The sequence below is a fragment of the Elaeis guineensis genome, chromosome 2 (genome assembly GCF_000442705.2).
Source record: "Elaeis guineensis isolate ETL-2024a chromosome 2, EG11, whole genome shotgun sequence".
NCBI lineage: Eukaryota > Viridiplantae > Streptophyta > Magnoliopsida > Arecales > Arecaceae > Elaeis > Elaeis guineensis.
Window position 1 is genome coordinate 107160041 of NC_025994.2, and position 27833 is coordinate 107187873.

The 27833-nt window shown below is 38.9% G+C and overlaps 1 protein-coding gene and 1 non-coding gene across 8 annotated transcripts; both read right to left on the reverse strand.

The window, feature by feature from the left end:
• Nucleotides 1-1137: 1137 nt before the first annotated feature.
• LOC105047340 (notchless protein homolog) lies at nucleotides 1138-20356 on the reverse strand. 7 transcript variants are annotated; one of them, XM_073252578.1, is made up of 15 exons: nucleotides 20206-20356; nucleotides 12737-12903; nucleotides 12459-12540; nucleotides 12238-12327; nucleotides 11112-11237; nucleotides 8260-8387; nucleotides 6426-6625; nucleotides 5838-5901; nucleotides 5292-5391; nucleotides 3656-3735; nucleotides 3072-3214; nucleotides 2926-2980; nucleotides 2439-2495; nucleotides 2234-2344; nucleotides 1138-1460 (listed from the first exon to the last, which is right to left on the reverse strand). In XM_073252578.1, exons 2-14 carry the CDS (start codon nucleotides 12893-12895, stop codon nucleotides 2261-2263), a joined length of 1368 nt encoding a protein of 455 aa, XP_073108679.1. In that variant the 5' UTR covers nucleotides 12896-12903; nucleotides 20206-20356; the 3' UTR covers nucleotides 1138-1460; nucleotides 2234-2260. The 7 variants fall into 7 exon arrangements, 5 of the variants coding, with proteins under 5 accessions (XP_073108679.1, XP_073108678.1, XP_010924544.1 ...); XM_073252577.1 differs by having other exon boundaries at nucleotides 1138-1472; nucleotides 3656-3793; nucleotides 5281-5391; nucleotides 20206-20355; XM_010926242.4 differs by lacking the exon at nucleotides 20206-20356 and adding an exon at nucleotides 18972-18992 and having other exon boundaries at nucleotides 3656-3793; nucleotides 5281-5391.
• A 6875-nt stretch (nucleotides 20357-27231) lies between these two features.
• On the reverse strand, nucleotides 27232-27337 carry LOC140855983 (small nucleolar RNA R71). Its single transcript, XR_012139423.1, has one exon. It is a non-coding gene; the product is annotated as a small nucleolar RNA R71 (small nucleolar RNA).
• Between the last annotated feature and the right edge of the window lie 496 nt (nucleotides 27338-27833).

The following is a 27833-nucleotide window of genomic DNA, read 5'->3' on the forward strand; positions in this document are numbered from 1 at the left end:
CTGATAACAATTCCTATACGGACCTATCTTCGCATAGATATTTTATGCACATGTCAGACAAACACGTGGGATATGCGCACCAAGTTTTTATGCAGAGTTAAAATCCGCATAGAAACAAATATGCGGACGCCGGGATGATATCGCATTCACGTGCCTCGGGATGGACGGTGGCCATGCTCCAGCGAGGTTTTTTTAAGGATCACTGTATTGGCCCGGACTCCACCATCATCCCGTCGTCCGCCACCTCCGCCGGTGCACCGTCTAAGCCTCCACGTGCGGAGCTGGCAGCGGCGCGTTATGCCGGACACTCAACCACCCACCATAAGCTCTCAGTTAGTATCGACAGGCGAATTGCCGAGATTAGTCGAAACCCGTCACACGTATAAAGTCGGCAAACTCTCTGCCAGAACTAGTTCGAGCTCGCCCGTCTCGGCGGGCAACATGCCCGGACTAGTCGGAACTTCTGATGGTAGCAGGCTTTTGTCAAACATGTAGTCTCAGCAAGTGACGTGCAAGGGCATGAGGTTAAAGAATAAGAAGATACCATTTCCATATAAGAAAGGATGATGGGAATGAAGACACATGCTATTAAGTTGGAATGAGCATACTTCCACGAAAAAAAGAAGGGCGCACGGAGGGTTTGGCTCTACTCTAATTAGATAGAGAAAGAAGGTGAAAAATAAATGCCATTGTAAAGAACAAGAGGTAATTACAGAATAATTTAATTTGATCGCACATCTCAGGCTAACCTGCTTACCTCAAGGGACCAGCAACAGACAAACATACCCAGAAGTAGAGGCCTGTACGACCAACCCTCAGCTAACAACATGAGAAAAAGAGATCACCTAAAAATCTCCTAAAGGTCGGTAACTGCCAGTACCTAGATCAGCCAGTAGACTAGTAGAAGAACTCATATTTCATCATCGAATAGGGCTTGTCGGCCTTCTTCACATCGTTGCCTTTGAACTTCTGGTACTAGAAGCCTATGCTGAAGATGAACTAGAAAGCCCGTGCAGCAAAGACTAAACCCTATGAGAGATTGATTCTCATAAGGTTGCTCCAAACACTAAGCCCTATGGGAGATTCTACGAACGTTGCTCCAAATACCAGCTCCACAATCAATTTCAACAAACCAAATAATCTAACAGCTTCAATTAGCCAGTATGCTTACCAGAAACCAAGGATAGCATGCATTACAAGAAACCAAAATCTTCCATTGTTACCCCTATAACGGGCATCAGTAATGGCTCGACTTCCTCGAGCAGATTAGCAAACCTGTAGCACTTTCAACTCTTCCCGTACAAGGTGGCAGCGCACAATATTCGTTGGCACCAAGCTATTGGGCCTCTCTCACTTTGAACGTGCAGACATGTCGTTTGAACTTGCAATCAGTTCGATCAAGGGGATCTATTATGAATATATATTGAGCACTCTGCACGCATGCAACAATCTGGTTTGTCCTGCAAAATACACTGTACATTCAGGTGATTCAAACCTACCATTCCATTTCTTTCTTGATGACTTATACTAGCAACATGTGATGTACCTTGCAAGCTTGTTCTCTCAAGTGAAAAGAACAGTCAAATTTAAATGGATCAAAAACCATGACAAAATGACTTTCATAATCATAAGAATATCTCCAACAAAATATATAATCAAATATTGGGGAGAGCCCTCCAAATACAAAATATAAATCCCAGCAATTAGGTTCTAGCATAATTATGATCTGCCCACTGATTAAAGCAATTCATAAACATTTTGGGTTAGAAAGCTGGATGCATGTTATTGTGTCTCGGCTAGGAAGCACTGATACGATACGAGATACAAATATGGTATGATACAGATATGGAGATACGACAAATCCTTAAAAATAAAGCAGACATTTTGCCATATATGGATAATATGGGGTACGGTACGATACAGATACGTATCCGATATTGGTACGGCAGCCATTTTGCCGTACCCATTCTTCCTAGTGTCTCGGGCTGAACCCGAAATAAAATCCAATACAAAGTGACAGCAATGAACGCTGGTATATATTGATCTCAGAATGCTCTAATGTTCCATAGGAAACAATTCAGTCCAAAACAAGTATTGATTGTATCACATGTAAGTACTCAATGAATGACTGTTTATAACGTAAGTTAGAAATTGGCTCTCTAGAGAGTGATATACCATGCACGCACGCTGATATAGCATGCCTTAATCAGATCTACCATAAAAAAAGTCATACCAATACTTGCTTCAAGTTGGTTTATGCCTAATTCATCCACAGCTTGAGCACCCTATCCTTTCCACCAGATGCTACCTTTTCACCGTCAGGACTCCAATCCACAGCAAAAACCTGGTCAAAATGCAGATAAAAAGAAAAGGAAAATAATGAATTTGGAACTTCAGTCATTTATCTGCTCAGTCAGACTTTTTGTAAAAGGAAATACCTCATCCGCATGGCCTGGAAGGTCTTGCTTCAGTTTGTGTGTTCTGATATCCCACACCTAGGTAATAAACCACAAGTTGAAACAAAATTATAGGGTAAGTGGAACAAAGTATACTAGACCATATTACTACCACATATTCATTCAGTAGAGTAACATATGCCTTCAATACAGATGTTCAGCCCATTGATCTTGGAACAGAAAAGAAACATTCTAAGTGTGAAAGCATAGAACAGTGCTGTACAAAATATTCAGCTTCGAAAAAGCTGTTCGGTTTGGAGGACAATGATTCATGAATAAACCAGCAACTAAAAAAAGTTCAAAAGATGATATAAGAAGAACTAATTATAGCTATGCCTGAACTTTTATATTGTGCCATAGCATGAAATAAGCTCAGGGTTCTTCATGGAATATAAAAATTTAAGAATATATCATAATCTGGACAATTGTAGCAGGAGCCAAAGCTACAAGCTAAGATGCAAAAAGCTACCTTTAGCGTGGAATCCTTGCTTCCACTTAGCAGAAGCCTACTGTCAGCCGACCAGCTATACCAAAAGCAGGAAAAATGTTAGTGAATCAGAGAGGAGTATGGAAGAGACAAAATAAAAAGTTAGGGGCAAAAAAAATTTGCAAAACCTGATCTGGTATACAGGCCCAACATGCCCTCGAAAGGATGTGACAAACTTCCCTGTAATACCATTCCACAACTTGACAGATTTGTCAAACGATGCACTAGCCAACCACTGCCCATCTGGAGAGAAGTATACATGGTTTACAAGCTGCAAAATTTATAAATCATCTGATTTTCAGAGATGCTAACAAGAAACTAAACTAAGAACAAAGCAAGATTATTCACTTGGTAACGGTAAATATTCTTACCGGACCAATAGCACCAGCAGTAAAATAGAAATCATAAACATGGCAACAGTTCAAGGAAACTTAGGTAAACAAATTGTTTCATTATAAATATAAACCTGACTTTACATATAGATCTCAAGAAAGTTAAAAATTTTGAAGTGACTCATATATCTAAAGTATCCTGTGAAGTAATTGCAGGAACAGGAACTGAAAAAGAATCTTCTTGAATTAAAGAGTTGCATTCAAGAACTTTCAATAGAGATCTTTTTGTGTAATTTTTTATTTCTTTTGATTTTCAATATAAAAGAAAGAAACAGTGCTAGAACAATTAATAAGGATGAAAAAAAGTGAATCATATAAACCTGTTGATGACCAGTCAGGCGAGCTTTTGGATGCTTACTGATTGCAGGTTCCCAAAGAAACATTGTGAAATCATCAGAACCTGAAACCAATCTCTCAGGAGCATTACCTTTCATTTTGTTGTATCTTGCAAGAGCTGCCTAAATTAACAACAAAAAAAAAAAAAATCGCTCCATTGAACATCAGATGGGAAATATAATGATGAATGCTTATTGATGCATGCCAAACATGATTCTGATTATTGAAATTTGGTGGCACTCCCAATATCATATTAATAATATAACAAAGGTGCACCTAAACAACAGAGAAAATCAAGCAACTAATCCCACCAAGGTTCTCTGCAGTCCATACACAATTACACTAGCCAATGCAGCATGTACCATACCGGACAATTAGAGAACAGGTACTAGGCACACCTGCCGACAAACAAATGGTCCAGGGTGTACCAGTTGGATATCAGAATAGGTATCAAAACCAGTACGTAAATCTTGATCCCAACATTAGGCTGTTTTTGATTGCATATGGGCTGAAGAAGAATCATTAATAGAGCTTGAACAAGAAGAGAGAGAAAATTAAGAATCTCTTATTGAGCGGTTATATCAAGAAATGACAAGTGATGCTAGTTGTAATGATAGTGATTGTAGTGAATGAGCGATGGTGCAGTGGCATAAATGGGGCAATAATGGTGATGGGTGGTGGAAAAGGTGGCAATAGCAGTGAATAGTTGCAAGGACAGTGGTGTTCATAATGATGGTGCTTTTAGCTGCAGTGATAGCAATGTCAGAAATGATGTTGATGACCTTATAAAGCTGTGGCACTCGAGACAAACAAATTCCTCATTGTCATTGAGTTTATTATCTCCTGAAATTTGAAGAAGGAAATTCAGCATGCATGAGATAATAATGCATTAATTTTTTTTCCAAAATTTTAGCATGTGGCACAATACAATGCCTCAAGTTTTTCCAGTATATTCTTCCTTTGCATATTCTCCATGGAACCAAGTGAAGTAGGCTTATTGTTTCTTTTTTCCATTCTTTACAGCCAGGGACAAGTTTTAAGCCACAAGATAGAGAAGGGGAACTACCATCTGTCCAATGAAAAACTAATGTGCGTGGAAGATATCATAAGACAGGCCATAGACTGCAAAGAAAGAGGAAAAATGTTGACCAAGATCGACATGCCAAGTAATGCTTCCTTACTAGATCCATTCACATCTCCCCTCACTGACCGAAACTTCTACAACAATAATTACTTCCCTAATATCCTTTGCTTTGATCTGAAAGCTCCTTTCATTCCCAATAACTAGTCAAACTTTGTTCAAGCTTCACTCCCCTTCTGCATTTGTTAATTTGTATTCCCTTTTGAAATTAGCGAATACAAGCATCTTGTTTCGCACTGATGTTTTAATGATCTATCTTATTGATCTGTTGCCTATGACTGCCAAGACCATACCATGAGTACAGGGCATTCCATTTGCTGCTTTAAGAAACATAGACTTAGCAAATGTTAATTCCAAATGAATAATGCATTTGACCATACAAGAGTGTGGTGTTCAACAGTCTTCAATTACAAATTCAAAAATACATTACAAATGTCTTAGAAAAATATCAGAATTAAGAAAGAGTACCTCCTTCATACCCTCTGGTGAAGAATATGTTTTTCCCGTATGATCAAACGCCCCAGTCCGGAGAATATATTCAGTGCTCAAAGCAAGGGAATTTACCCAATGCCCATGCCCCTGAAATCCACCATTCAATAGGTAACTACACAATGCTATATCTATAAATGAAGCAATATACATTTATAATTTAAATTATAATAGTAATGTTTGACACCAGGTAATAAGACAAAGCGCAGAAATATCTATTTCAGAGAACATATGCAAAACCAGGAGCCACTAGCCAAGTACTTCATTTAGCATTATAAGTATTAAATAGCAAAGCAACATGGAAAGATTACATCAATTTTATTTACAAATTCTCTAAAAAATGCTGATATTATTAACAAGGTTTGAATAGCAGGCAGAATAATGCCAGAGTAATGTCATTAAACAACTGGAAGACTAACTTGAAAGATATTTCAAATGCAGCAAGATAGCAATGCCGATGACAATTCATTTGTTGCAAATGAAATGAGTCAACAACTAATCTTTCTTCATTATGAGCACAAGCATGGAGACATTACCTTCAATTCACGGATCAACTTTCCCCGAGAAGTTTCCCAAACTTTGATTGTGCAATCCTGAGAGCTGCACAAGTTCCATTGGATATTTTAGAAACTTTACTTTGCAGACCAACCATAGTTCATATAAAAAGTTTCCTCTATAAGTTAATCTAAAAAACTGGTCTAATTTATTCAAGAAACAAAGATAAACATTGGGGAGTGGGACCAATATCTGTGAAAAGCCAACTAAAACTGAAAGTTGAAAGGTACTATGAAAAGATCCATAGAGGATGTATAAATACTAAAGCATAATTTAACCCTTCTACTCCTGCCATGTCGATGGAGGCAAGATATGAAAAATCCAGGTTCTGGTTTCCTCTTTCCAACAACTTTATTTAGGTTTTTAGAAAACAATTATTTAACATGGGAATGTCGGAAAGGCATTCTCTGTGGAATCTATCAAATGATTTAATATTAATTTTTCCTGCAACTTCTCTACTGGTGAAAGAATGATGAATCAGACGGAGTGCATGGCAATGAAAAGTAAAATAAAGCATTACAAAGAAATTGCCACAATCTTCGCAGAGTCTACGCTAATCAAGATATTACCTTGTGTATATCATCCCGTCACCACCCCATTTTACACACGTCACTGCCAAAGTATGACCAGTAAGGCAAATAAGACATTTCCTCAAAGAAATATCCCAAATACGTGCATCCCCATCCTTACTGGAACTCACAAAACGGCGACAAGGAGCTTGCAGGTGTACAGGCTCCCAAGATATACCAGTAATCCACTTCTTGTGGCCCTAAAATGTGATAAAGAAACAGATACATATCAGAAAAAATGTTTAAAAAATATGCCATCAATGACTAAATAAGAAACACATGCTAAAAATGCTAATAATCCTGACCTATATCCACAAAAATGTTGGCATTAGAAAACAAGCAAGGCAGAAACAGACACTGGTTCCACTTGATCAGACTTAAAGAGGGAAGATCATCACTTAGGATGAATTCGAGAAATAGACAAGACTCAAACTGATTTCCAGTAATATAGAAAAAGGGGGCTCAATGCACGAGACTCCTGCCACTGCCAGGTCTGAGGAGGGTTAGATGTATAAAGCCTTACTCCTGTATGCAGAGAGGCTCCTTCCATGTTTTTAACCCATCACACCTAGGTCACCATGAAGAAATTTAACCTTTTCGCCAATGCTCACCCTCTCAAACAGATTTCAAGTAATATATAAAAATAAACAATAAAACAAATACTAAGTAAAAGTTGGACCTACAGTTTCTAAGAAATTGTATTTAAAAATTTCAGAATGGAAATTTATTATACAAACACAGAGAGGAACTTTTTCAACTTCATAGGAGTTATCAGTGGAATGAAGGGATTATGCATATGATAGTAACCCTTCTGCAATGAACAGAAAAATATTTTGATTTGGAATCATTCCGATCGAAGATCTATATTGGTAATGTACCATTTTACCCAAACATCCTAGCATGATACGGTTTGAGATCTCAAGCCGAAGTAACAAGATCTAACCTCTGGTCCCTTTTTCAAATGAAAAATTAAAACCAGCAAGCAATTTGCTTGCAAACTTGAGCCAAAGAAAGCAGAAAATCCCTCCAACAATATAGAAAAATAAAACGAAAACAAATAGAAGAGACCGGGAACGAGTAAAACGTAAAGATATGACTAAGAGTGAGGAGAAATGAGAAAGGGGTTATTACAGTCAATGTATCAGTTCAATGCTTCCCCTTTTCTAATTAAATACCTAGGAAAACCACCACATGATTGGTCATATGGCTAAAATACTCCAATAGCTGGCTGGCCCTTTAGATACAATTTAACAAATAATGGATTAAAAATGGACAACAAATAATTATCAGTCCAATTACTTGTTAAAAGATTTTATGGAGCAATATAAAGAAATTAATGCAATCAAAGAGCAATAATGCCTAACATCCGCTTAAATTTGGCATAAAAAAGCCTCACATGCTAAGCTAAGAGCATGTTACTCTAACATCTTTCATGCTAAACTTAGAGAACTGCAATAGCCAAACCTAACATAAGAAGTCGCAGTCTACTTAGTCTACCTGCATCTCTGATAAAAATGAAACCCTTCTTTCACATGTTCCGCTCTCTCATAAGGATTTAGCTATCAAAATTCATAAATTATTTTTATAGGTTTACTAAATCTGAAATCTTAAAACCACACCACTTTACAAGTAATGTGGGCTGACACCTTTTGCATTCAGATATGCCATGAGATTATATCTTTACACTTCTGAAGAGAACAAAAATTCCATTGATAAATCTTCTGTCTAATGGAGATTAAACCCAGTTTAATTAGAGCATCTCTCATTATCAAGACAACAATTAGAAGTATGCAGACACTTGATAAGTTAAAAAAGACCACATATACAGACTTACAATAAGTGGACCACCAGACTGCTTCCCAGTTTGTGGGTCCCATGTTAAAAGTTCTCCAGCCTTGCTACCACTCACAAGATGTTTACCATCTGGTGACCATGCAATAGAGAGCACCCAATTTTTATGGCCTAAGGAAAATAAAACAACATAGTGTTAGGACAATTCGAAATTCAGTAACAACTGAAGATCAAAAACAACATGTACGTACTTTAGTTCAGGTTCCCCATGAATACACTTTAGTAAAACTTAAATGAATAAAGGACCCTAATATCCAAAAGAAGAAATTTCTTTAAGGTAATTGCCAGCTGTCACTGTAAATGTGTATCCTTTGTATGAATTATAAAAGCTTCTACAATAACAAGTTAAAGAGAATAAAAACATACAAATAGTTGATGCATGTTCAACAATGGAAAATAATATAATTCTTCAATGAATGGTTATCATTTGAATAGCAGTTGCAGAAGAAACACTAAATACCGTTAAGCAATTTTGACATCAAAATAGTTTTCCTTGTACCTTGAAAATGAATAATGCGCAGACTCCAGATGCTCAGGTTGACAAACAAGCGTGAAAGCCAGAACCTGATATACATGCTGGCCCTAGCTATGTGTGTGCTTTGATGTTTGGACGAAAAATTTATTCTATGACCTAAAAAAAGAGAAGCTGGGTAAACATTGACAAGGTGCTGTGAGCTTCATTTATAAGGGAACTTCCCAGGACACTTTAACCTCAAAAAAATCTTCATAAAGAGTTTGGTAGGACAACAGTATAAAAACCCTAAGTAATTTACTATGAAAATAAAATGATACCCTCCATACAATTCATAAGAAAATGATCAGATGCACAGATATATTTAAACGAATACTAAAAAGAAAGGGGAAGAAAAATATTTATCAAAATTATAGATTTTCTAAATGTAAAAAGAAAATACATCCATGGAATTAAGTTTTGACGGGAATTGATCCCTTGAGGGCCAAAACAGAACAGTTTCAGCTGGAACTAAGCTGAAACTCACCCCGGAAACTCAGTTGCGGTCAATTTCAGCATTTTCGGTTGGTCTTGGCCAAAATTCACCAGTTTCAGTGATTCAGTCTAACATCAGTGTCTCAGACCAACTTAGCCACTGGCCAAACCTAACATGGACGTTATGTTTACTAAATATTTTGGTATTTAATACCATTTTCTTTATTTCTTCAAGCGCACTTCAATGTTGTAAAATCCAAACAAGCCTATCAAGCTGCATTAGGATCAGGAAGAGCCTGGCCAAAACTAAACCCCCCACCCCAGCCACCCCCAACATGGTTTTGATCAATTTTGGTGTTTTTCATTGGTTTCAGTTGAAACTAATTAGTTTCGAACCAGTTTCATCATTTAGACTAGTTTGGCCACTGACTAAAGTGACCATAGATGCTATGTTTACTCGATAATTTGGAATTTAGAATAATGTTAATTGTAAAGGCTGTTTCATCATTTCTATAAGTATATTTCAATGTTTTAGAACTCAAACAGGCTGACCAGGTGGCTCACCAAATCCATCACCTGTCATTTATAGTAAATGTGGCCACACAAGAACCCAAATTTTTGCAATTCATCCTGTTGTCCCAAGCAGTTCAACTGTTTGAGTGGCCAAGGTCAAATTGGTGTTAATGTGTTCAAGTCACTACATAAAGGATGAGGAAACAAAAACATTTTTTTTTCCAAAACAAAATAGGAAAGAGAAAGTTAACTTGGGATCCAGTGCCTTCACGAGTCCCAGCCCTAGAAAAAACACATCCTTGATCTCACTTCTCCCTTGCCTTTAACCAATAACCACTATCACAAGCAGCTGAGAGAAGCAAGAAGCACCCATTACTCCTCTCTCTCTTAGTTGTGTGGCCAACAATGGAAGCTACCTGTCATTCTCACTTGGTGGGGACCCTCAACCTCAAAGCAGAAGTTCCAGGCCTTGCAAGCTACTAAATCCATCACTCATCCGTGGAACTCCCACTGCTGATATATATTCTCTCTCTCACTGGAAAAAGCTAAAGGTGGTAGCCAATAGAGGCAGAAGAAAAGAGGCCCAACCTAATTTCCCCATTGGAGGCAGTGAAAAAATATGCCTTCTGTAAGACAGCTTCCGTCTACCTTAATTGTGGATTCATGGATTTGTTAGGAGGTTGATCTCTATATTCAAGACTCATTTAGAAGCTTTTGGATTTCTAGAATCTTATCAGCTACCAGTTTTAGATTGGGATAGGACAGGCTACTATAAGTAGATTAAAGAAGGGAGATAAAAGGACTAAGAACAGGAGAAAGAACTTTAGAATTAGTCCAGACTAAGGTTCAGGTTTGAGATTGAGTCCTTGTAGTTCCTTGGTTTCTAACTGAGCTAGGCCCACGGTAAGGTTTTACCACGATTGATTGGTGAAAGCCCAAGTTTAAGTTGTGTCACTTCCTTCAACCAACATTTCTTATTGGCAAATGATAATACTGCAAGGAAAAAACTTCAGAATTTAAGGTTCATCACCAGTCCACTGCAAAAGTAGAAAACATTTATGAGGACTCCAGATATTATGAGCTACAGATAACATGAGTTACTAAGAATTGCAGAAAGCAAGCCTCCTGGTCAGCATTTGCATTGACAAAGAACAACAAGAAAAGTTTAGCATCTGACCGAACGATAACAGACAGGAGAAGAAAAAGGTTACCCAAAAAATTATAGGACATTCCATAAAACATTCACAAATTAAAACAACTAAATATGCCACAGCTTCAGGAAAAAGATAATAAATAAATAAAAACACTCGCAGGGGAAAAACCAGTAAGGCGACATACCATAGCATGAAGAAAAATATCATTAAAGAGATGATCACCTGAGCATGTGAAGAGTGGAGTCTGTGTATTGAGGTCCCATAACCGTACAGTGGTGTCACCAGAACCACTGGCCAAATTATATCCATCAGGGCTGAAGGCAACAGATAGCACAGCTTCTGTATGACCTGCAAATGCAGGAAAGTAAAACAAAGTTACCACCGATTTGAAAGCACAGTATTTAAAAAAATGATTTAAGAGAAAAGAACATAGTATCCAAATAGTTAGAATTAATCAATTAATACACCAAATGTGATTAAGGTTTGAAAGGAACGGCGTCACATTCTGGTGAAAATGAAATCAATTTCGCACCGGTGCTTGCATGCAAGCAATTGCATGGAGGCTGCACAAACATTCAGCAAATCATAATCCTTTTTTTTGTGAGGGGATCCCGGAGCTTAATAATAAATATGAAGCAAATCATAATCTTTACAAGTTTATGTAGCTGGTGAACATATGATAGTTTTGCATCAAAAAATAAAGCTAAACAATTTTTGCTTAACAATGAGACAACATGATCAACCTATTGACTTCTGTCAGAAATAATACCTTGGCAAATCAATATACAGGTTAGGAAGCTACATGAAACAATTATCAGACAAAATGCTTGAAATTGAGTCTAAAAAGCACACTATCCATTAAGAAATACAAATTCTATATCTAGGGCTCACCAACCACTTGACTCCAAAAGCTCAGTTGTTAGTGAATGGGTTGACAATGTATATCACGTTTCACACCCTTACTCATGTGCGGTCCAAATCACCCTACATAGTAATTTTTTATATCCTCCATCACCAAGCCAGGTCAAAAATATAGATGTTCATAAACTGACATTGCACTGCTTTTATGGTTGCTAACATATAAAGCTAGGAAATTGCTCGGCAGAAAAGTAAATATGCAAATTCAAGTATCAACAATAATGCCTTATAAAACTCTAAAACACATAACGCCTTTCTGTATTCTCACCCAAAAGTCAGTGCAAAAAATACTGATTTATATCCATGCACATAACATCATTTTAGAGAAATATTTAAGATTCTTGAACTTACATTTCATTGCTTCCGCAATCACTATAACTTAAAGATAGAAGGTACTCAGACTGAAAGATTAACATGCAAAGACAGGTACCAGCAATTGTTGCAGAGCAACGGTTGACTGGACGGATTCGAAAAATCGCTTGTGGTTGGTAGACTATGCGTATAACCTTCTCCACCGAAACTGCAGAACTCAAGCATACAAAATCAGCAAATGAGTGGCAAATGATCACATTAATGTACAAAGCTTTCATCCTAAAAAATAGTATTAAAAAAAGGTCTCTCCATATAAATGCTAGATAAGCAGCAGCACACCTTTTTTCTGCTGCAAGTAAGTCCCTAGCTGAACGACAAGCTCCTGGTCTGATATGTAAAATGCATAAGGCAACTTCTCCTCCTGAAAGAAACAGAAGAAGAAACAATTATCTTTTTTAGAACCAGAATTAACCAATTACAAATGGAAAGTTTGAATTTGGGGAAAGCAAAAAAAAAAAAGCATTCCTCTGTGTGTGTGTGTGTGTGTGTGTGTGTTCTCTTTAAAATCCAAATTCTAGAGAACCAAAAGAAAAGCATCAGATGATGGTCAAGCTTACATTGTTAAGAAGCTTGTTGACGATTTCCTGGAGCTGAGGTGGACCAGCATTTTGCGGGAGATAGAGTGGAGCACCAAGTGGCTCTCCTTCAGGATTTGTCAGCAGACACATCACAGTGTTATTGTTATTCATCTCCCTCCCTTCATCCATCGCCGCCATCTGTCTGTCTAAGAAGTATTTGACATAATTTAATCCTAAGCTCTAACAGCACCATTCCAATAGTTGAAACTTGATATAAAACTAAAACCACTTCTAGGAAACATATAGGAAAATCAAACAAAAACTGAGAGGACGAGGCATAAATCATTATAATAGACCAAACTAATGCAGACTAGAAAATCACAAAAAGTCATACCAATCCAAGCTAAGATAACCTTTTGGATTAAAAGAATATTCCAATTTGAGGGGATTCGTCTGTTCCGAGACGGAAACCAAAAACCCTAACTTTGCTTTGTATGTAGATGGAGGAGGCTATCTCGGAGGACCATAGCTGCTAATGGGATTGGGGAAAGTAGATCAAACAAACATGATACGATCTCAGTTTCCTCATCTGGAAGATATCACGAAGTATCGGCGAGAAAGAGCGTGGCGGGACTTTGGCGGATTCCGGCGAGAGAGCAACGGAGAAAAAAAAATAATAAAGCAGCAGGCAGCGGCTGGGAGGAGAGGAAACAACAGGGACGGCACGAGTGCTTAACCGGACGCGGACATTGGCCAGACCGGCCTGAATGAAGTTTGGGCTGGTCTGGATTTTGGTGGTACCGGCAGGTCAGGGGCATTGGGCCATCAGAGACGGGAGAATGCCAAGTCTTTAGAAAACGGTCAAGCCGCCTAAGCACACAGGACATGTTTTGTTGGAGATGGTTAAGCTTTAGAATGAAAATGAATAACTTCTGTGCTATCTTTGATTGAAGAGAGTCTTATTTCTATTTTCAATCTAGGAGAAAATTGAAATGCCTTGATTTTTCTATATCTAATTCCCGCACTCCATGTTCAAATCATTCCATCAGTTTTATTTAAAAAAATAATTTTTCAAAAGCACCTTTTGTTTAATTTATTTTTCAAAAATCTATCCAAAAACATTCCAATTCCAATTCTGATATGAACTCTGAATGCGAATCAAATACGTCAGCAATATATATATGTATGTATGTATGCATAGATGTATGTATGTGTTGCATGTATATAAACTTAAAATTCATCAACATCCAAAATCCTCTTGGGTAAAAGCGGCTAAGACCATGAAATACAGGCATAGGGGATAGTGAGACCACCTAATACACAGTGTTGAAGATAGGGGTGGCAAACGGGTCGGGTCGGTCATAAACGGGTCGGGTCATAAACGGATCGGGTCAGAAAATAATCAACCCAAACGCGACCTGTTTATTAAACGGATCAAAAATTCAAACTTAAACCCGACCTGTTTATTAAACAAGTAACCTGATCCGACCCGTTTAACCCATTTATTAAATGGGTCAAATTAGGTTAAACGGATTAAACAGGTTAAACATATTAAACAGGTTAAACAAATCAAGTTAAATGGGTCAGAAACAGGTTAAATAGATTTTAAACAGGTTAAACGGGTCTTGAATGGGTTAAACAGGTTAAACAGGTCAGGTTAAATAGGTCAGAAATAGGTTAAACAGGTTAAATGGGATATCTGACTCAACCTAATCCAAATATTAAACAGATTAAACGGGTCAGATATCTAAAACCCATATCCGACCCAATAATTAAACGGGTTAAACGGATCAACCCGTTTATGATCCGAACCCGTTTAGCCTAAACCCAAACCTGTTTGTGGCAGGTCGAATACGGGTTGGTGACTACATGGACTAATCATATAAAATGATGTATTTCATGTCGGATTTTCTATATCACCTGTGGTGCACAAAGAATTTCTCATTATTTAATTGCATTAGGAGGCCCATTCTATCTCCATTCTCACTGGAAAACACATGCATTGCATGTGCTTGATACTCATACATGTACACATGCCACAAACACCTATAAATATATAAAGTATACATTTTACACCAGAAAAAGAAAAAGTATGTAACAAAAAGGAAATAAAGTTTACATGCATGCGTGTGTGTGTCTGCAGACACATACATGTACATATATGAATATATGATTGTCAATAGATATTTGTCCTTTTTCTTATATAATATTATGTTAGCTAATCTAATATAATATATATATATATAAAAGCAGAAAGTGAAAAAAAATTGAGTGGTCAAATAAGCTATCCACGTTAGCAGCAAATTTTTATCCATAAATGTCATATGGATCAAAATCAATTTTCTGTATGCTACGTATCAAGACTCTCTTATCTAACTATTCTTCCAGCATTAAATACAAGCATTATGTAATGAATGGATGGCATTAAAATCCACTTATGTCTATTTAATTAAGCAATTAAAAGCTGTTGTTATTAATCTTCAGAATATGATGGACATACTCTTACTATTCATCTGGAATTTTTTTAATAAGTTATTTTATCACATAATCAATCCAACTCATTTGCAGTCTTAAGAGGGAGAGTGGAGTGCTTGAAAGCTAAGAAATAGATAATAAATAAAAAAAATATAAAAAGTTATTCAAAATATGTGCAATTATGCTATAGCAAAAATTGTAACAGCCCAATTATAAATAATAGCTTTTATTGCATTAAAACCATTGGAAAGTACATCAGCACTAAAAATAATTTTTAAAAAAAATGAAGTGAGAAGAGAGAAGGAAAAAACTAAACAACCTTTGGATGACAACATTAGATTTTTCTAATGCAAAAAGATAGCATTTTTTGGGAGAAAATAAGAAATCAAAAAAAATATTTCAAAAGTTTACTATTTATTTTTTGATAGAAAAAAGAGTGAGGGGGATAAGGATGGCAAAATCGATCCAACCCGATGGATATGCACTATAACAAACCCAGTCAAATCTGAAAAATAGGATTTGATCGGATTTGGATTCGAATTTGAAAAAAATTCGAAAATTGTAGCATGGATATGGGTATGATATTGATAGTACTGTTTTCTATTCAAACTTGAATCCGAATCCGATCTGAACCTATGGATATGGATAATAATCAAACCCCCCCAATCCGGGCATCAGATTAAATCCTCATTTAATCGACTCCAATCGTGGCTCGAACCTAGGATAGGTTGGTTAGGGGTTAGCAGCTCGTTCCAACTAGGCTACCCCTTAGAAGATTTACTATTTCTTTGGCTGTTTAATTTACTCAAGTGGAAAGCTTAAAACGTAGATCCAAGCAAAATAGGCCCAACCTTACTGATCTGGTCTTGGTTGGTCTTGATCAGAGATTTTCAGGCCCAACAGAACCAACTCAGCTGCAAGTCCCAATCTCTATCTAAACTTAGACTAGACTTGGACAGATATTTGGGACGTGTTGGTTCACGATCGAAATCAGAATGAAATGGAGTGGAATAGAAATCAAAATAATCATATTGACGACGTATTTGATTCGCATTCAGAATCGATATCAAAATTGAAATTGTATTGTTTTTGGATAAATTTTTGAAAAATAAATTAAACAAAAGGTGCTTTTGAAAAATTATTTTTTAAATAAATCCGATGGAATGATTTGAACATGGAGTGCGGAAATTAGGTATAGAAAAATCAAGGCATTTCAATTTTCTCCTAGATTGAAAATAGAAATAAGACTTCCTTCAATCAAATACAGCGCAGAAGTTATTCATTTCCATTCCAAACTTAACCATCCCCAACAAAACATGCCCTGTGTGCTTAGGCGGCTTGACCATTTTCTCAAGACTTGGCATTCTCCTGCCTCTTATGACCCAATGCCCCTGGACCTGCCAGTACCACCAAAATCCGGGCCAGCCCAAACTTCATTCAGGCCGGCTTGGCCAATGTCCGCGTCCGGTCGAGCACTCGCGCCGCCTCTGTTGTTTCCTCTCCTCCCAGCCGCTGCCTGTTGCTTTACTTTTTTTTCTCTATTGCTCTCTCCTCGAAATTTACTTTTCATTGAGCCCATCTACAGTCGAGGCTTTAGTTTGTACCCAAGATTGGCTTCGTAAAGAATATGATGAAGGTATATATATAATTTAAATTTATATTATATTTTTTATTTAAACATAATATTTATATTTTGAAGATTTACGATTGATATGTGTGTTAACAGTTACAAGTAGCTCAAATTTTTTGAAGTTGAACGCGGATGATGGCACCCCAGAGCGAGCCGAGCAGTAAAGTTGGGATGTGGATGTAATAATATGTAATCATCTATATAGTATTTTTTTAATCCATATAAAATTATAAATTTATTTATTTAACAATTTCTTGCTGCATTAATCAGGAAAATTTTTTTTGAAGGCTCAGAAAAAAACTTCTTTTGATGTTACTTGATTGATAGATCAAGTCAATTATTAGAATTTCGTGAGTATATCTTTTGTTGCATATTCTTTCGTGAGTTCTTTTAAATAACATGTCAATGAGTTAATACAAATATTGTAGGTTAAGTTTTTTTTTTCTCTTTTGTAAGTTAATGACTTTATTATAACTTAATGACTTTATTCCTTATTATCGCAGGATTAATGAAGCCTGGATGATGAATTTGAAAATGCATTTGTGAGAATCAAGATCATCAGTGTTTTGTTGGATCTATGAATGGGGACTCGAAAAAAATAGTGTAGCACTTTTTGGATCATTTGAATTTGTACTTTGGACGCACTTGGATCATTTGAAATGCATTTTGGAGACATCTGTGACTGTGACTTAAATATGATTTTGAATTATCAATTACAGCTCTTTGTTAAGAAAAAAAATCAATTACAGCTATATGTAGAGTTTTGTACAATGTTATGGGTCATTAAAGACTTATGTTTGTTTAATTAGTGGCCCAGGCCTAGATAGCTACATCTAATCAGTGGCAACTTAAAAGATTATTATTATTATTATTTGATGGTTAGGAATATCATATTATGAATATAGCTTTTTTTTTTATGGTTACTGTCCCTTGAGTCATTTCTAAAAGCTGGGGACTTGGGGTCCACTGCCACTGCTGGACCAGTATCTAATTTTTGGGTGGATTGCAGGAGCATGGATTGGGGAGGTGACCTTAATGGGACCTGCTATGGTGAAACCACACCAATCTTTGATCCGACATACTGGGGTTCCGAGGCCAGCAAAAGCATAATGCCAGTAGTTGGAGAAGTTTTAGGGGAGTCGAAGGTTCTAATTACTGTTGTCAATATCACCCAGCTCTCATTGTATCACAAGGATGCGCATACCTTGATTTATAAGGAGCTGCAGTACAACTTGACACCTGCACAATTGGTAAACCCTAGAAGCTATGCTGATTGCCTGGCCTTCAGGATACCTGGAATGAACTCTTGTATACTAAACTCTTCTTTCTATGAGAACTTTCTATTCTAAACTTTTTTGTAGACCCTTTCTCCATGATCCTTGAACAATGGGCTTGGAAGCGGGCCTGATTTGGGCTTGAATAATGGGCTCATTCGGGCCTGGACGTGGGTCGGGCCTGATTCGGGTTTGGATGCAGGCCAACCCAATCGGGTGCGAGCCGGGTCCGGATTTGGGCTCGGGCTGGGTTCGGGCCATATATTTTTAAAAAAAATCGGACCTAAGCCCAACCCGAAGCCCGACAAAAAAAAATGGGCCGAGCTCAGGTAGGGGTGTGGCCCGACCCAGCCCGACCTGATTTCAGCCCTAGTTTTGAGCAACTAGATTAGGATGACACTGAATATTGAGGTCTTGCACTAGTATAGGTAGAGATGGTTTGAGGCAGTGCCAGGAGACATGGCCCTTAACTCCAAATGATATCGAAAGACTATATAAATGGTTCAATAATAAAGTTTCTTTTGATGAGAAAGAGCTTGGATGGTGTTGCGGTCAAACCCTATTGCGGGTGACGCCGATGAAGAGCATCTGCAAAAAAAGTCCACTGACTATAATCATATCCCGTGGAGACCTTCTAATGCTTAAGTCAGTAGAGTGATGAATAACAGATAAAATATTCAAAGTGGCAGAGTATCAATCTAGAAGTATTTTACCAAAGTTGTTCGTTTATCTTTCTTTTATAGATAATCTACTGGTAACCGATTCTAACGGTTAGACACATGAGTCCCGCTTATTCCAAAATTACGTGATCATAAGATGGACGGTTAGCACCCATTAATGATCATGTATATAGTCATTATGCGTCTTTTGCGCTGGTAGTTTTTAATATACTGACTGTATGTTGATGATCTGAGCGTCCCATCATCAGTCGGCCGTAGCAGTCAGTCGGCCGTCCCATTGGTGCATATCATTTCACAAAAATAGCTTCACTTTCATAATCCCACATAACATTGCTTAAACAGTAGCCAGATGACTTGCCATTGCCGCTAAGTAAAAGAGCAAAAATAAAGGAACAAATCAGGGAAACCAGAAACTTGTGATCTGGCAAAATGAAATTGAAGAGAACTCTTAAAATAAAGGTTAAAGAAAAGCTAAGAGGGTAAACAAAAATAATAAAAAAAACATAGGTATTACAGGAGCAAGAAGAGCCAGAGAAATTAAATATTTAAAAAAAAAAACACGGTCATTTATTCACATAAAACATGGTTGCACTCCAAAGCAGAAATCACCATGCACTGAATCTATATTGAGTATATTTAAATACAAAGAATTAAAATTCCACACATTCATTATTATATGATTAGGGCGCACCAACACCTGGGATTTTATTTAGTAGTACTTAAGTGAAATAATTAACTTTCATACAATACATATGGGTTATAGAAAAGTTGGAAAGCGAACTCAAAGCAGAATCAGAATTGTCGCTCATTCTCTGTTAGCCTTTCTTCTGACATTTTTAATCTATCAGAATACTAAAGACGACATTCTCATTAAAAAAAAAAAAAAAGGAAGACCAGAATTTGATCCTCCGTTTGGCTCCTGGACTTCCTCATGCATCTTTTGCCTCTCTATATACTATGACAATACATTCATCAATTCTCATATTGCATACAATGATAGTTTTAAGCCCCTTTCCACTTCTTTGCTATTTTAGCTCAAAGAAAATAGACTCTCCCTGCTTCAAGATTTTACAATATATTACCTCTAAATAACATCAAGTCCACAAGACTACGATTACATTTTTGATTATACTGTACACATCTTTAACTGACCGCACAAACACCATGGACGGCGACTTCCTCCCGTGAAAATATATTCGAAATTTTATAATAAGTATAGAACAGACAATATTCCATAGGAACTCGATGCAAAAAAGAAATAACAAGGAGAAAACTATCAGTAACCAAGAAATGAGAAATTGGAGGTATGAACAGTGAATTTATGATGAATTGCACAAGTAACAAATTTAACTAATCACTTTCATATTGAGCTTAAATAAATCAAAAATAGAGGAAAGGGGCTTCAAAGAATCAGACAAAACACAAACATTTAAAACAAAACGAATTTACCTTTTTTTTTTTTTTTCGATAGTGGAACGCCAGAGGTTCCTTCCCTACCGTCTGTCACCACGCTTTCCCTCTTTGCGTTTGAGTCGGCTAGGGCTCGTACGAGAGGGAATATGAAACATGGGAAGGGCAACAGGTAGGATCTCAACAAAATTTATTCTACCCGTATCCGAACCCATTTAAAACGCCACTATCCTGTCCCAAACCCCCGATTATAATATTATAAAATAATTCCGAACCCGTTTCCAAAAAAAAAAAAAAAAAAAAAGCAAACCCTCCGGATATGGAACGCATCCGATTAACCTTTATTCGGATTGAATTACATCCAAAACCCACCCAGTCAACCGACCCTAGATAAAGCACTCAACTCAAATTATTTCGTTTTCCACCAAATCCTAACCTAAAATATAAAATAAAATAAATAAATAAATAAAATAACCACTAATAGTCTCAAACCATGGATTTGATATCATTATCATGAGAATAAAATTTGACATATTAAAAATTTTGTAGCAAAAAAAAAAAAATCTTTCAATTAAAAATCCCCCAAAATACCATGCTTTTATCAAGATTAAGCTCCTAAAACCTGGAGGGCCCAATTCGCACAAGATCTCATATGCTTGGGAAAAAATCCCAATTAGAATCTAATAAACCCTTCCAATTTGCTTTGGGTACTCTCCTTCTCCACAATCTCTGCAAAAAAAAATGATCAATATATATATATATATATATGGGAAAAAGTCTTATCTTTCAATTTTTTTTTTTAATATTTTTTTTAATTTTTTATTTATTTTCTCTCGATTTTTCTCTGTTCATTTTCGTCCCCAGGGATCTTGATCTGATGGGGGGCAAGGAGAGGCCGAATAGGAAAGCTTAGACGATTGCTTGGATTTTGTGTTTGCTATTTATATATAAGATTTTAAAGCTTATAAATATATTATCAAGCAATTTAAATATAAATGGGAACTTCAACTTATGGGTTAAGGTAGTGGTTAGTTCTAGACATATGGAGTTCAAATCATCTTATTCGCATATAATATATATATTAATTATATATATAATCAGATTTAGATAGTGAATATCCAAGAAAAAAATCTCAAATCCATCTCAAATTCAAATAAATTTTAATTTAAAATTTTATATTATTTTTAAATTCTATAAAATATTAGTAAATAGATTCTGTTGGGGGATACCCACTGACCGACCGATCGACTGCCCGACCGACCGACTGACGGCCTGACCAACCGACTGACGGCCCGACCGACCGACCGGCGGCCCGACCGACCGACTGACGGCCCGACCGACCGACCGGCGGCCCGACCGACCGACTGGCGGTCCGACCGACTTCTGCCCCTGACCGACCGATTGACGGTCGGAGCGACCGACTGACGGACGCCACTACCGGCCATTCAACGGTTCACCGCCGACTGGAGATATGTCGGGCGTATCCTTCCCGACCGATTGAACCCAGAGGTCTGATGGCCGGCTCACATGAAACTCGCCGACCGACGGAGGAACCCGACGCCACTCTGCTGGCCACCGACCCAGGGTCGGCCGACTCCTCCGATCGCCGTACAGCCGCCAGAGCTTGTCAGTCCTGACAGCCGCATGCGGCACGGCCATCTAGGGACATTGTCCCACCGAGGGCATTGTCAACCCTAGCGATTTGACAGCCCCACGGTGACATGACACTTTCACGGCGACTCTGACAGTCTACAGTGAGTTGACAGTTCCTCACTTGTCCGCACCATTAATGACGGCGTCATACCGTGCTCCACTATATAAACCGGAGAATGCAACAGTGCAAGGGACCGATCCGCTCCGTCTCTCCCAAAAATGCAGACTCGCTCCTCCCTCCCTCTCTCTCTCTCTCGAGCTCTCCGTCTACATTTCACTGTTGCCCAGTCACCTCTCTGACTTGACCGTCGGAGGGTCCCCGCCGGAGCCGCCTCCGGTCAGTGGACTTCTCGTTTTTGCAGGTGCACGCTTCCCGGCGATCGGGCGACGAGGCGATTGGCCGCAACAGATTGGCGCGCCAGGAAGGGGACAGTATGACAAAGACTAGAGCTCAACGATCGAGAATCACTGGGTCGGCAAGGCGCTCTTCCCGTCGGGAAGAGGCCTCCCCGCTACCACCGGCGGCGGAGCCCAGTTCTCCGCACCCCGCAGTGACCACGGAGGCCCAGATCGCGGCCATTGTACGGCAGATGATCGTACTGACCGACGCGGTCAAGAGCCTCCAGCAGCAGCCGGCGGCCCAACCGATGCCTTCCAGGAGCAGCCGCCGACGACTGCGTCGATTCCTGTCGCCTCCATGTGAGCGCCCCCAACAGCGCTCCCACGGAGAAGAGGAGGGACGACCATGGCGCGACGACCGACGGTCCCAGCGGCCCTCTCCTTCCCTACTGGAACGGGCAAGGAAAGAGAAGCGGCCGCGCACACCGTCGGCCTCCCTCTCAGAATCTTCCGGAGACTCCACTTCTGGGGTCTCCCAGCATCGACGAGCGGACGACTACGAGCGACGGTTCAAGGAAATCGATCACCGACTCGCCCAGTTGCAGATGGACGGCCAGAAGTCTTCGAACGACGTCGACTTCCAGACCGTCCAACCTCTCTTCCGACTCATCCTCGACGAACTGATCCCCAGTCGGTTCAAGATGCCGCACGTGGAGCCATACGACGGCTCCACCGACCCAATCGACCACCTCGAGAGCTATAAAGCCCTCATGACGATCCAAGGGGCAACCGACGCTCTTTTTTGCATCGGCTTCCCCGCCACGCTCCGCAAGGCTGCCAGGGCCTGGTACTCCGGTCTCAGATCGGGAAGTATCCATTCCTTCGGGCAGCTCGAGCACTCGTTCGTGGCCCATTTCAGCACCAGCCGAAAGCCGCCGCGAACGTCGGACAGCCTTTTCTCCCTCAAGCAGGGGGAAAACAAGACGCTCCGACACTTCGTGGCACGATTCAACGCGGCCACGCTCGAGGTCCGGGACCTCAACGAAGACATGGCTGTCTCAGCCATAAAGCGGGGCCTAAGGGCGTCCCGGTTCACCTATTCTCTGGACAAGACCCTCCTCCGGACATATCATGGTTAAGAAAGCCAACGGGAAGTGGAGGATCTGCATCGACTACACCGACCTCAACCGAGCCTGCCCAAAAGATAGCTTCCCGCTTCCGAAGATCGACCAGCTGGTGGATGCGACGTCCGAATTTCGACTGCTCAGCTTCATGGACGCCTTCGCCGGATACAACCAGATCCGGATGGCGCCTGAAGACGAGGAGCACACCGCGTTCGTGACCCCGAAAGGCCTCTACTGCTACAGGGTGATGCCCTTCGGGCTGAAGAACGCCGGCGCCACCTACCAGCGACTTGTCAATAAGGTCTTCAAAGACCAAATCGGGCGCAACATGGAAGTGTACGTGGACGACATGCTAGTGAAAAGCGCGCAGATCCCGGACCACGTTTCGGATCTCGAGGAGACCTTTCGCACCCTTCGACGACACCGAATGAAGCTCAACCCGACCAAATGCGCTTTCGGGGTGACCTCAGGAAAGTTCCTCGGATTCCTCGTTTCACAGAGAGGGATCGAGGCCAACCCTGAGAAAATAAGGACGATCCTCGGCATGCGCCATCCGAACACCAAGAAGGAGGTCCAACAGCTGAACGAAAAAATCGTCGCTCTTAGCCGATTCATTTCCCGATCAGCTGAAAGGTGCCTCCCGTTCTTCAAGACTTTGCGTCAGGCGAACGGTTTCTCTTGATCGGATGAGTGCCAGCGGGCCTTCGAAGACTTGAAAAAGTACTTGGCTTCCCCGCCGCTGCTCGTAAAGCCGCAGGTCGGGGAGGCCTTGTATCTCTACTTGGCCACATCTTCCGAGGCAATCAGTTCGGTACTCGTTCGGGAAAACGAGTGCCGAACCCATCAGCCCATATATTACACCAGCAAAGTACTCCACGGCGCCGAAGCCAGATATTCAGAGACGGAAAAGATGATTCTCGCCTTGACCGTCTCCGCGCAACGACTTCGACCATACTTCCAGGCCTATGTCATAGTGGTGCTCACCAACCAACCCCTGAGGGCAATTTTGCACCGACCGAACACGTCCGGACGACTGACCAAGTGGGCAATGAAGCTCAGCGAGTTCGACATTCAGTACCGATCGAGGCCTTGATAAACACTTAATTTAAGTATTTTAAATTAAAAAATTATATTTAATTTATCTTATTTATTAAGAATTTAATGTTTCTTTCTATGTTTTACAGGAAAGATGATCGCCGATACAAAGAGTCCGATTCATAGATCAAAAAGACTCAAGATTGAAGAAAATTGGACTTAAAATAAAATTAAAATAAAAGAAAGATGCATCCGGTATTATAGAAAATGAAGATACTATGCAAGGAATCCAAAAAAGATATAGATGTCATTATGAAGGAACTTTTATTTCTTTTTGAAATATAAAAAAAAAAAGAAAAGGGTTTCACGTGAATTCTTTGACTCCTGGGCGCGCGTGAATTTTTTTGGCTCCTGGGCACGCGTGACTCCTTTGGCGCGTGAACGCGCGTGAACACGCGGGGAGCTGGCGCGTGGATGCGGTTTGGATGCGGGATGCGGACGCAGGATGCGGCGCTGACGCGGGCACGGGTGCAGCATCTCGCGGGTGTGGGCGCACTGCAGACAAGTTCAAAATAAGAAAAAAAATAATATTTAAAAATATTTTGAAAGATTTGTATTTTTTTAGTCCCACATCAGAAAATCATGTAAAACTCCTCCCTCCTAACACCTATAAAAATACTTTTATACTCCCATTAGAGGGGGAGCCCAGAAATTCTTCTAGAGCCTTGCATAGAGGAATAGAAAGGGACTACTTCATGAGCAGCTAGGCTAGCAGTCTCGGGAGTGGAGAAGAAATTTTGTAACGACACAGAGATGGTTTATTGTTCTAAACTTTCCTGTATTTCTTTATATGCAATAAAGATTATGCTTTTTATTTAAATTGTCATGAGTTCTTTATTTGCTCCCTATCATATGCTTTTATTTATGCTTTCTTGTTAGATTAATATTAGGAACAACTTTTACTTTCCGGAGACGCGTCGTGATCTACGGATACGGGGCGTGCCGAGGAAAGAAGAGTTGGTTACCTAGTACTTTCCGAAGACGCACCGTGATCTACGGGTACGGAGCGTGCCGAGGAAAGACACGTATTTTTCCTAAGATTAATCACATCTATTTAGTTAAAAAAGAGATACAACTCTGCTAGTGCAAATTAATTCAAAACTCCCGAGCTCTTTATTTTTTAATTACCTCAATTTTACGATAATTTATTTTCTAAATAAAAAACAACGCTTCTTTCTTTTATCTTGCAATCTCAACTTAGCCCAAGGTCCCTGAGGATACGATCTCGACTCATCCTACCTACGTAGTGAGTAGAGTTATTTTTGGTGCTATCAATGACTACGCATCAAATTTTGGCGCCGTTGCCGGAGATCTTGGCACGGTTGAATTAAAAAATTTAAAAAAAAAAAAAATTTAAAAAAAATTAAAAAAAAAATTTAAAAAAAAATAATAATAATACTTTTCAGTTTTTATTTCTCGTTTTAAATTTTTTTTTCGTGCTTTCTAGCTAGATAATCTTATTTGCATAATTACATAATTATCTTGCATAACTAATTTAATACTTTTTAATCTTAGAAATTTTTCTGCTTAGAATAATTTGCTACTTTTTATAGTCTAGTGATTTATTGCTTTTTAGACTTAATCACTTAAATTTATTTTCTTGCAAAACTAAAAAAAAAAAAAAAAAAAATATATATATATATATATAAAAAAAAGATAAAACTAAAAAAAAAGTCACTGATATTTCATAACACTTAACTAAAATAGCGTAACCTCAAATATAAAAATTTCTAACTTGATTGGACACCTTGTTTATTTGCATTGCATCTCCATAATTAATCTTAAGGGCAATAACCCATTAACCAGATAAGGTGGGGATTTGATCACCCTTCCTTGGCCCACAAATCACTCCCTTGCATTTGCATAACCTAGACCTTAATTTAAAATCAATTAGACGTCAGCCCTAGAAATTTCGAGCTCAATAGGATAAGAAAGCTCTAGAGTTGAACCGAGTACGGATTGGTTAATTGCTCGGTGTCTAAGGCAAGTGGTTAAAGAAAGTGGTTTTCAATTGGTTCCGTTGACTGACCTGGCCAACTTAGTTGGTGTCCAAGGAAAGCAACGAGCAGGGAACCTCCCACATCTTACGCTTACCTGGCCGAGTCAGTTAGTCAATCTTGAGCTTGGAGTGCTCAAAAGCAATCTTGAAAGTTAGGAGCTGTCTAGATCTAAATTAACCTTAGGATAGAGAGTCTATGATTGTTTAAGTTGATTGCAATTAACATCTAAACATTAATTAATTTCTTCCTTTTCATAGATTTAAGGTTCTTAGGTTCTTCTCTTTAGATTTTCTTCATTCTTTTCTCACTTTATTATAAAAATATTTATTATAAAAAAAAAAAAAAATTTGTGTGTGCTCTACAGTATAATTGTAAGGTGTATGCTTGGCCGTAGATCATTACGACCAGAAATCCAACCTTTTGATCCAGAAATAGAAAGAACCTTTAGAGCCTACAGACATAAAAAGATGGATCGAAATCAGGAGAATGATCCACCCAAGCAATTGAAGGAGTACTTTACTCCTTCCACATATACCTACTCTCCTTGTATTCAAGTACCCCCAGTGGAGGCCACTCAATATGAAATTAAGTCCAGTATAATCCAAATGTTACCTTCATTTTATGGACTTAGTAATGAAGACCCTTATAAACATCTTGAAGAATTTCTTGAGATATGCTCAACTGTCAAAATTCACAACTTCTCCGATGATGCTCTTAGGTTGAAATTATTCCCTTTTTCACTTAAGGACAAAGCCAAATACTGGCTACATACTTTGGATTCCATGACTATATCAACCTGGGACCAGCTGCAAGGAGTGTTTCTCAAGAAATATTTTCCCATAGGAAAAACTAATCAAATAAGGAAAGCCATAACTAGTTTTTCCCAATTAGATGGAGAAATGTTTCATGAAACATGGGAGAGATTAAAAGACCTTATTAGAAAATGCCCCCACCATGCTGTACCCAAGTGGCAGTTAATCCAATATTTTTATGATGGGCTCTTTGAAAGACATCGACAAATGGTCGATGCATCATGCGGTGGGACATTCATGCTGAAAAGTGAGGATGAGGCATGGCAACTGTTTGAAATTCTAAGTGAAAATTCATTACATCATATGTCTGCCTCTATTAGAGATAAACCCATGTTAAACCCAAAAAGAGGTGGAATATATGAAGTAGGAAATGCCATAGATATCCATCAAAAGGTAGATGAACTGTCCCAAAAATTAGATCGTCTTCTAAATACTGGACAATCCCCGATTCCACCTAATCCAATCCAAGAAGTTTGTGCATTATGTGCAAGTCCGAACCATTTTGTTAATGAATGCCCAGCCGCACCTCAATTTCCTGAGTTTGTGCACGAGCAGGTTCAGCAAGCTCAGGTCCAACAAGCTCGCAGACCAAGAAACGATCCATATTCGAACACTTATAACCCCGGCTGGAGAAACCATCCAAA